The 10292-nt window shown below is 38.7% G+C and overlaps 3 protein-coding genes across 4 annotated transcripts; 1 reads left to right on the plus strand and 2 right to left on the minus strand.

Annotated features, from left to right (window-relative positions):
- Positions 1-50: 50 nt before the first annotated feature.
- On the plus strand, positions 51-3790 carry LOC132171021 (receptor-like protein 51; the record flags this gene model as incomplete). The annotated part of the gene is given in 2 exon segments (XM_059582215.1): positions 51-1175; positions 3495-3790. Coding segments are annotated over 2 exon segments (723 nt in total). The 3' UTR covers positions 3552-3790.
- Positions 3791-4023: 233 nt separating this feature from the next.
- On the minus strand, positions 4024-6397 carry LOC132168438 (uncharacterized). 2 transcript variants are annotated; one of them, XM_059579421.1, is made up of 3 exons: positions 6054-6397; positions 4366-4477; positions 4024-4281 (listed from the first exon to the last, which is right to left on the minus strand). In XM_059579421.1, exons 1-3 carry the CDS (start codon positions 6157-6159, stop codon positions 4260-4262), a joined length of 240 nt encoding a protein of 79 aa, XP_059435404.1. In that variant the 5' UTR covers positions 6160-6397; the 3' UTR covers positions 4024-4259. The 2 variants fall into 2 exon arrangements, with proteins under 2 accessions (XP_059435404.1, XP_059435403.1); XM_059579420.1 differs by having other exon boundaries at positions 4362-4477.
- Positions 6398-6484: 87 nt separating this feature from the next.
- Positions 6485-9770, minus strand: LOC132168437 (pentatricopeptide repeat-containing protein DOT4, chloroplastic). The gene has a single exon (XM_059579419.1). The coding sequence runs from the start codon at positions 9653-9655 to the stop codon at positions 7001-7003; it is 2655 nt and encodes an 884-aa protein (XP_059435402.1). The 5' UTR covers positions 9656-9770; the 3' UTR covers positions 6485-7000.
- Between the last annotated feature and the right edge of the window lie 522 nt (positions 9771-10292).

Below are 10292 nucleotides of genomic sequence, written 5' to 3' on the forward strand. Positions count from 1 at the left end.
CTCCAACGAAGCGATCTCCAACTCCAACAAAGCCGTCTCCGACTCCAACGCCGTCTCCAACTCCAACGGCGCCCTCTCCTTCTTCTTCTTCTTCTTCTTCACCCTCCACGCTCGACCCAAAGCAGCTGAGAGCGCTGCAGTCCCTCAACATCCCGACCTCGAAGGACCCCTGCCAAAGCAAGAACAACGCCACCCTCGTCTGCGACTCCTCAAAGCCCTTCCGCCACCTCCTCTCCCTCTCACTCGCAAACTGCTCCCCAAACGACGTCGCTCTCTCCTTCACCGCCCTCAAGTCCCTCTCCTCCCTCCACTCCCTCTCCTTCCTCAACTGCCCAATCTCCCCCATCCGCTTCCCTTCCGAACTCTCCTCCTCTCTCCGATCCTTCACCTGCGTCCACTCCCTCAAATCACTCACCGGCCTCTGGCTCTCTCACCTCCATAACCTCACCGACCTCACCGTCTCTGCCACCCCCGTCACCACCTCCGGCTCTTATGTCATTCTTGGAAACATGAAGAAGCTCAAGTCCATAACCATCTCCCACGCCAATCTCACCGGTTATATTACCAAACACTTGAATCTCAACCTTACCCACATCGATTTTTCCGGTAATAAGCTCAGGGGAAAGATACCCAGCTCCATTACGCTTCTTGAAGACCTCGATTTCTTGAATCTTTCCTCGAATGCGCTCGTTGGTGAGATACCCACTTCGTTTGGGGACTTGATTTCGCTACAGAACCTGTCTCTGGCCTCGAATTCGCTGTCCGGGTCGATTCCAACGTCGATGTCAGCGATACCGGGTTTGGTTCACATTGATCTGAGCTCGAACCAGTTGAACGGCACGATTCCGAGGTTCATTTCGGAGATGAAGAGCTTGAAGTACTTGAATCTGGCAAACAATGACTTTCACGGGGTTATGCCGTTCAACGGGAGTTTCATTAAGAAGTTGGTTGTATTCAAGGTGGGTGGGAATAGCAATCTGTGCTATAACCATTCAATTTTGTCATCAAAGTTGAAGCTCGGGATTGCGCCTTGTGATAAGCACGGATTGCCAATGTCGCCGCCGGCGTCTAAGGCGGATTCTTCATCGGACGACAACAGCAGTGATTCGGATTATGATGAGAGTAGTGGGGATAATTCTAGTGGCAAGAGCGAGCATCATCATGGGCCAAGTAAGGTTGTTCTTGGCGTGGCAATTGGGCTTTCTTCTATAGTTTTTCTCATTGTTTTCCTTGTTCTTCTCTCAAAATGGTGTGGTTAAGGGTAAACCAAAAAAAAATTATTGCTTCTTTCTGTAACTTAGATTAGGAGGAATTGGTAAATTAGAGATGAGTTTTATTTTTTATTTTTTTCATTTATTATACACTTAATGATGAAGAAGAGTAGGTGCAACGGGGAAAAAAACAAAGAAAAAGAAAAAGGAAAGAGAGAGAGGAATCATTGAATTGGTGTGTTATTTTTTTGCTGCTTTGATCATTCTATGGAGAAAAGAGCAGTGGGTTTATCATTTTGTTGTGTTTGGTGTGTGTATTATTGGCTGCCTTTGGGGAAAAGTGGGTTGATCTATTATTATTCCTGAATACTACCTTTTCTTGAGCTACAAGTATTTTTTTTCCTTTTTTACACTTTTTGTTTACCATAGCCACCCCCTTCCTTCTATGTGCTTTTAATTGGATCTCTTGTTGTACTTTGTGATTTTCATTTCATATTTTTGGTGCTCGATGATGAAGCCTATGATGTAAAATGAGGGTATTTAAGTAATTTTGATCTTTGCATATTGTACTAGGTTTTTGCTACCAAAGGTTTATGTTCTGCTCTTCCCATTTCCGTATGCAGCTTTGAGATATGTCTTTTGGGTATTAATGGATGGCTGCATATTCCTTGACTCAGGACCTTTGTGTCTTTTTAAAGTGCAAAAAATGTAAACAAAATGGCAATTATTATTATTATTATTATTATTATTATTATGTCCACACAAGAGGGGAAGAAGATTTAAACTAGAGACATCCGCATCATAAGGCATGGTTTCTAGTCGATTGAGCTACCCTTAAAGACAAAATGCAATTGTTTTAGGTGATGGTGATGAAAATGATTTTTTTTTTTAAGTAGTGGTTGAAGTAGATTTTTTGACCGTTGAGCTCAAGTCAATAAAGGTTCTATTGTGAAAACTGAATAGAGAAATGTGTGTTTTTTTTTTTTTTTTTTGTGTGTGAGGTTTCTTGTAAAGTGTGATTTACCAAGTAGATCGCAATAATGGCCAATGTAGGTGTATAATTTTGATGTAGAGGCTGATTATCTTTTATGTGAAGGCTCATTGAGTAGGGTCCATGACTGGATGGGATGATGATTTTTCAATGTGCCCCCACACTAAAACTACTGCCCCTTATTATATCTAGGGCCATGAATAGGGAAGAGACAATGAGCTGGCTGGATAATTATGGAGAATGGCAAGGGATGTTGAATCCAACCATGTGGTCAATGTAAATGTAGATAGTTGATTCAAGTTGTGTCTCCTTGCTTGGTGAAACTCTGAAATGAGTAATGAGGTTCTATAGTAATTAGTCTGCATATTGGACTGGACCTTCTGAACCAATTGTTAAGAACCATCAACCTGCCAGCTTGTTTTAGCTGCTTATTCTGTCATTTTAACTAGGGGTACAAACGGGGCAGTTATAATCGCCTCGCAACCGCTAACCGCCTCGGGCGGGGTGGTTAGCGGTTTTAGGGATAGGAAAAAACGGTTAATAACCGCCTACCTTTATATATAATAATATAAATATATATTTTATATTAAAAACATTAAAACGATGTTTTGGTGTTAAACACCAAAACAGTGTCGTTTTAAATATGAGTTGAGTTAGGGATAGGGTTTCATCATATTCATTGTTTCTTGGAACATTTTGACCCAAAACTATTTAAAATAAGCCTAAAAAATAGACACAATGAATGCCTTAAACACCTCAAAAAGCTCAAAAGCTCATATAAAAAAAAAGGTTATAAAACCGCTAGTTATTGGTTTGAATAACCGCTAACCGCCGGTTATAAAGTAACTGCTAAGCAGAGTGGTTACGGTTATTAAAATCCAATAACCACCTTAGGCGATTTGCAGTTAGCGGTTTTAGCCAATAACCGCTAACCGCAACCGCTTGTACACTCCTAATTTTAACAATTTTCTTTTTGGCTTTACTTTGTTAGTCAATTTTCCATAGTTGGGTATCGGCCTCTTTTCACACTTCCGTACAACCTAAAAATTTTACGGATTTGGCTTAAATGCTGTAAAAAAGTTGAAGGAAATTTTTGCAGATTTTTCACAATTTAAATTTTATGTAATTTTTTATTAGAATATAAATTAAATGATTAAATTCATCTACTTCTATTAGTTCAAGTTTTTGGAATAAGTGGTGATTTAAGTTCAAACACTTTCTGTTAGAGCAGAGGTTTTTGAGTTCGAATCTTGTTTCTGTAATTCACCTCTCATTTCAATTAAATATTTCAGGTTCTTGTTTGGGGAGTAATGCTAGCTACCACATTTTTCATCCGGATGAAAAGGTAGTACCTAACACATTACTCTTGTTTAGGAGATTGCTATGGATAATAGAGTTCTTATTTACAAGCTTTGCTAAATAACATTCTATGTAAAACTATTTAGCCGCATGTAAAGTGATTTGAAGTAGTTAATATTGTTTGGTTAATTTAGCTGCATGTAAAGTGATTTGAAGTAGTTAATATTGTTTGGTTAAGAGAAGTGGCATCAAAGGGTGGGAAGGTTGGGCTGCCTTTTCCCTTATACTCTCTTGGGTTTTGTCCACTTGTCATCCAGCTATGTGGTGAATCTCAGTGTCAAGTAATGATATAAAGAGGATTATAGTCTTCCTAGAGTACTCTCAAATGTGATGTGTCATTTAAAATTATCAATAGATCAAAATTCAATAATGATCATTTCAAATTCAATGGTAATTTTAAAAGTCATGTCACATTTGAAAAGACTCTAGTCCTCCTTATATCATTACTCCTCAATGCTATCACTCAAATCTGAAAGGATTTACTGTATCTCTGCTACCCTATGGTTGTGCTTTCTGTTTTTAAGAAACATGTCCAAAACCAGCTCACTCTAGTGTGTGTACAATCGATTGCCAAAATATGAGGGTGCACTTTTTCTCTGTGGCCACCAATCCATCAACAATAGAAGATTCTTATCTCAGGATTTGGCATGAAACCAAACAAGTCTTCAAAATCAAACCTGTTTGTAGATCTGAGCTTCTTAAAGCTGCTGCTGCTGAGATCTGAAAATGAAATGATGCTGAAATGTACATAATCTTAAGCAAACTCAAAAGGGAAGACATGAGTGGCTTCTCAACTCTACCAACATGGCAAACTTGTCCTTCCATATGTCAAGCCCATAATTACTGCCACCTGCTTTTGTACTCTGCCTTTTGCTACTTGGTCCCCCGCATTCATGGAGTTCATTCATGGATGTGCCTGTCATGTGCAAAAAATGAGAGGGCAAGAAGTAAGAAAGCTGAAGTTGATTAACAAATATAGTCTATCCACGTATTATTAAACTATACTATCCTCACGAAATCCCAAAATGAGAAGCGTTTCAGATTATTTTCATACCTGCACCTTGAGTGTCGTTAGTGCTCTCAGTGGAGCTGAGTCACAAACTATGGCTTAACTGGCTTAAGAGAGCGTCTGGGATTTTCTAATGTCGAAAGTGGGCAAGTGCTACTATAATCATGAGCAAGTAGAGTAACTATTTCGATCATCCCTTTTTTCCTTTTTAAAATTTAAAAATAAATAAATAAATAACTATACCATCCTCACATAATGACAAATGTTGTTGATGGGCGACTGTTACTTTGTTTGTTAAAATTTTTGTTTCTTTTTTCAAAACAAAAATATTAACAAACAACTCAAACATAAAATATTAATAAAAATATAAAAACAGTTTTCACCTACATGTCACATTAAAATACTTTTTTCAAAAGAAAAAAAAAACCCTCGAAAACATTTTTTTTTTTTTTTTGATATGTCTGCACAAGAGGGAGAGAGTGTGATTCGAACTAGTGACCTCCACTTCATTAAGTATGGTCCCAGCCCATTAAGCTGCCTCTTGGAGACCCTCGAAAACATATTAAATATTGAAAGTAAGATAATACTGAAAAGAAATGGTGTTTGTTTGTGTGTGTGTGGAGATCAAACATATCATAGTGGTCCCAAACCCTAGAGTGTACCGAAACAACAAAAATAACAGGACACAATAAATTGTATAAGAATCTTGCAATGTTGAACCTTCTGGCACCACACGGAAGAGCTGGTGTCTCCGTTGGTGGGCCTGCAGTGCGAGCAGTTCCACAAGGGTTCTCCAGGAAAAGAGCAGCAAGAAACGTGAAAAAAGAAAGAGGAAGACAAAATTATTAAAAGATGCCGTTTGAAGCAATATTCTAAGAATAACTCTAATGGTGACCACAATGATTCCGAATGAACTGTTATGGGACATAAAAGTAAACTTTAAGTATTTTTTAATATTTTGTGTTTTAAGTTGTTTGTTAATTTTTATACTTTTGCTAAAAAAACAAAAAATTGTCTTAAAAAAAAGTAACGTTATTTAGTAGACGGTTTCTTTCATTGTCACCTGGATTAGCACTTGTAAAAAACTAACTTTTATTACCCTGTTATCTCAGTTCCAGTTGTATAACAGTCATATAACAGTTTTTTGTTACTGTGCACAACAATGATGAATAATATGGAATCGAAAAGAGAGAGTCGAGATACAGATTTACGTGATTCGGCAATGTACCTACATCCACAGAGAGTGCGGTTGTATTTTACTATTAATGATTAAGGGTTACAACATAACATATATATAGGAAAACCCTAGTTATATGGACGTATTTTGAAAATCTCCAAAATACCCCGCTCCGTGAACGTCTACTTGGCCAACCACTGGTGTTCTAATATGAGCCATTAGTTCCAACAAGTTTATTAAATAGCATAAACCATAATTGTCACATGTTAACAAGATTTTCAAGAACTTCTCAAAAGTTGGCGGTACCTGCTTGGCCATCTTTTATGCTGCTCCACATTTGATAATTCCCATACTTCCAACTGCAACGGTGTGAAAGTTGATTTTTGCCAAGTCCTCGGAAGCCAAACAGCATTCCCGGGGACACAAGTTTACTGTCTTCCAGGGAGACATCCTCGGTTAGCTATCCCTGTCGAAAATAGAGAGAATATCTATTAATACAAAACAAAGGAGATCACCATCCCATTAAGAACTATTTATTTTCATATGAGCCAAGTATTCAGTCTCCAAAGCTCTACTTCAAAACAGACAAAACCTGCATGTAGACCATACTCAAAGCCATGAAATGGAAGGCTTCTTCAAGAAAGTGACATTTACATGAGAAAGAAATTATTCATAAACTCCTAATAGTTGTAAATGAGACATAGAGGGAGCTTCTCCATAGAAGTGCAATCACAAAGTTTGACCTGTGGATTAAGTATGATTTCATTTAACCCAACATATACAAGAGATTCTAATCCTCATCCGAGGTATGTTTGTGTCAGTCAATAAACCATAATTTACAACTTAGAGCATCTCCAGCAACACCATCTACTTGTGGCCTTTTACTGTAGCAAAAGTATGTTTAGATAAGCTGATACCTAATCTGTTGGAGAAGAGTTTTGGCTCCTATTGTCGAAATTTAGACAATATAAAGGTTTTGAAGAACCTGTTGGAGATGCTCTTAGACATTTCTTGAGAAGTCGGGTTGTTTGGCAAACATTCTTGAGAGGAAAAAGAAGAAAGATATGGGTTGAAGTAACATAAAGGTGAAATGAGTTTTGAATTTTTTGTAAGCGAAAAGTAAAGAAAGTTGTTTGTTAATGTGAAAAAAGAAGTTTCCCAAAAGGAGAAAAGAATAGGTTGCCAAACACCCCTGATTTGCTACTGTTCTAGATATGAAATCCTTTACATTCAAATTCCTACTCCCCATAGATTCACCAGAAACCTCTGCAAGAACAATAACCATCCTTGAAATGGTGAAAGCGATTGGAATCTCTCAAGACAATCTCCCTGCTAGTTGACTTTGACATGAACTTGGCCATCTCATGACAGTCACCGCATACTCTTAGATTCTTTGTCACTCTTATGGTTTTGCCAGAAGGTAGGCTCAATATTCCAAAAGCCATTGCTAACTTTTCACTGTGCCCACAGAGAGCCACTTCCTTCTCCATGTCATCTGCATTAATTAAAGCATACTTTGTCTTTGGAAAGAAACCCTCTTCCCTCATCTTCGTTCTTAACCTCTTTAACAGTAACCCTATCCTTTTGGCTTGTGGGTGTGACCTATCTCCAGCCACAAAGATATTAACTTTGCCTTTGATCTCTATCCAACTAGCACCTGGGTTCTTTCTCAATCCTCGCCGACCCATCCTCTCCCGCAACTTTTTCACCTCTTCCCACTTTTCTGCCTCTGCATAGATATTCGCTAGAAGTACATAATACCCTGTGTTCTCTGGCTCCAGTTCAAAAACACGTTCTGCAACTTTCTCTGCTAGTTTTACATCATGGTGGATCCTGCACCCACAGAGCAAGGCACCCCAAATTGTGGCATCTGGTTCAATTGGCATCGTTTCAATGAATCTGTATGCCTTTGACAGCTTCCCAGTGCGGGAAAGAAGATCCACCATACAAGCATAATGCTCCAATTTGGGCTCAATATTGTATTCATTTCTCATAATATTAAAAAATCTCCATCCTTCATCAGGTAATCCAGAATGACTGCACGCATAAAGAACAGAAATAAAGGAAACTTCATCAGGTTCAATGCCGGCATTTCTCATCTGATTAAAGGTTGCAATTGCTTCACTTCCAAACCCATGCATTCCATATCCAGCAATCATAACTGTCCATGAGATCAGGTCCTTTGAAGGAATCATGTCAAAAAGTAACCGTGCAAGAACTAGTGCCCCACACTTTACATACATGTCAACAAGTGCATTGGCAACATATTGATCTGAAGAGTATCCATTTCTCAATACGTGACCATGAATCTCTCGGCCTCTTTCTAGAGCTGCTAGGCTGGCACAAGCTGGAAGGATACAGGCTATTGTTATGCTGTTTGGTTTTATCACTCCTTGCATCTCAAAAAACAAAGTAAGAGCTTCATTGGGAAGACAGTTCTTTGAGCAACCCCCTATCATTGTGTTCCATGAGATACTATCCTTTACAGGCATCTGAGAAAAAATTGAGTGAGCTTCTTCCATGCTCCCACATTTTGCATACATATCCATGAGAGCATTAGAGACAAACAAACTTGAGTCCATTTTCTTTTCCTTTATATAAGCGTGTACATCCCTGCCCCCATCCAAAGAGCCATTACAAGCACAAGCATGAAGGACGCTAGTGATAGTAAAAAGATCAGGGCTAACACCACTCTTTTCCATTTCACGGAATAATCCAATTGCCCGATCAGATAGACCTTCTCGGACATAACCTGCTATCATGGAAGTCCATGACACGACACTTCTTTTGCCCATCTTCTCAAAAACTCGAATTGCAGAATCCAAATCACCACATTTTGAATACATATCTAGCAGAGTATTATTGAACATGATTCCTCTGTCCAAACAAGCTTTTATTGCATAAGCATGAAGTGCTCTAGCCAACAATAATGCAGCAATACTTGCACAAGATACAAAAACATTCACTATTGTCGCCAAATCTACATCAACCCCCAAAACTAGCATCTCTTTAAAAATCTCAAGTCCCTTCTCTGCAAGACCATTCGAAGCATACCCACTTATCATTGAATTCCATGATATAACATCTCGATCACTCAATTCATCGAACAACTGCTCTGCACTTTCAACTCTTCCACATTTGAAGTAGAAAGTAATCAGAGAATTCACAACTGAATTGTGACAACCAAAACCCAATCTCAACAAATACCCATGAACCTGACTGCCGCCTTCTACATTTCCTAAGGCGGCGAGACACTTCAAAACACAAGGAAACGTATATGAATTTGCTTCGATCCCTAACTCCTGCATCTTCCTAAATAAACGTATACTTTCCCCAAAATCACCAATCTTTGCGTACTCATTTATCATAAGATTCCAAAGAAAGACCTTTTCATTCGCAACCTTATCGAAAACCCGCCTCCCTTCTCTCAAATCCCGACAATTGACATACATGAAAACAAGCTTCGCACCCAAAAGTCCATCAATCACTAAGCCATTAGAACATATAATAGAGTGAACCTTTTTACCATCTTCTAGCGATTTAAGTTCAGCACAGAGCTGCAACACAGAACAGTAAGTCTTCGTCTCAAGCTCGGATTTCTGAGCCGTGCAAAGCAATTGCACGGCATTTCTAAGATTACCCAATTCGCAGAAACTGCAAATCTCAATGTTAACATCCGTAGTTTCTTGAACAGATGTTTGGGTGAGCGAGGCCGAGGCACGGGTTGTGGTGGAAGAATAATACGAATTGGTGGGTAACGGAAGGGCCGTTGAAGATGGTCTGTAGGAAATTAAAGCATTTTGGGATTTGACAGAGTTTTCTTTAGGATTAGGATTAGGATTAGGATTATTGTGGTGAAAAGGGAGAGAGACCCAGAAGATTGGGGCGGTTTGGGGCGAGAGCAGCATGGCTCTTCCCTGCAATTTGATGAGCGCGGGAAATTTGTAATCAACGGGAAAGAAAAACTAACAAGTTTTGGCGCACGAAGCACGGTGAAGAAGCTCTCTGGGAAGGCAATGAGCGGACCAGCTCATGTAGTAGAAAAGAAATGAAAACAATTTGGGGAGCAAATTGCCAGATTACAACTTTGTATAATAATATTTAGAGTAATGCCCCCATACCAATTTTTTATTATCCTTTTATCCTTCTAAAGTTGAGGTTGCTTTCAAAATCATTATTTGATCAAAATTCAAGTATGATTCATCTAAAGTTTAATAATGACTTTAAAAGTCACATAAGCTTTAGGAGGATAAAAAGATGGTCTCTACCATTACTCTAACATTTATTATTTGAAAATTAAAATTTACAAGTTAGGAGAAATTACCTTTTGCCCCCATGAACTATAACGTCTTGGCACTTTCCCCCCATGAACTACTATTTTGTGCTCAAAACCCTCATTCTGTCAGTCAAAGGCTAATTTCGTCAGTCAAAGGTATTAAATCAAATGGTCTATCCGTCACTTTGCCTCCATGAACTACAATTCATTGTCACTTTGCCCACATGAACTACAACGCATTGTCACTTTAACCGTTTGAGTTAACGTCT

The sequence above is a fragment of the Corylus avellana genome, chromosome ca2 (genome assembly GCF_901000735.1).
Source record: "Corylus avellana chromosome ca2, CavTom2PMs-1.0".
Lineage (NCBI taxonomy): Eukaryota > Viridiplantae > Streptophyta > Magnoliopsida > Fagales > Betulaceae > Corylus > Corylus avellana.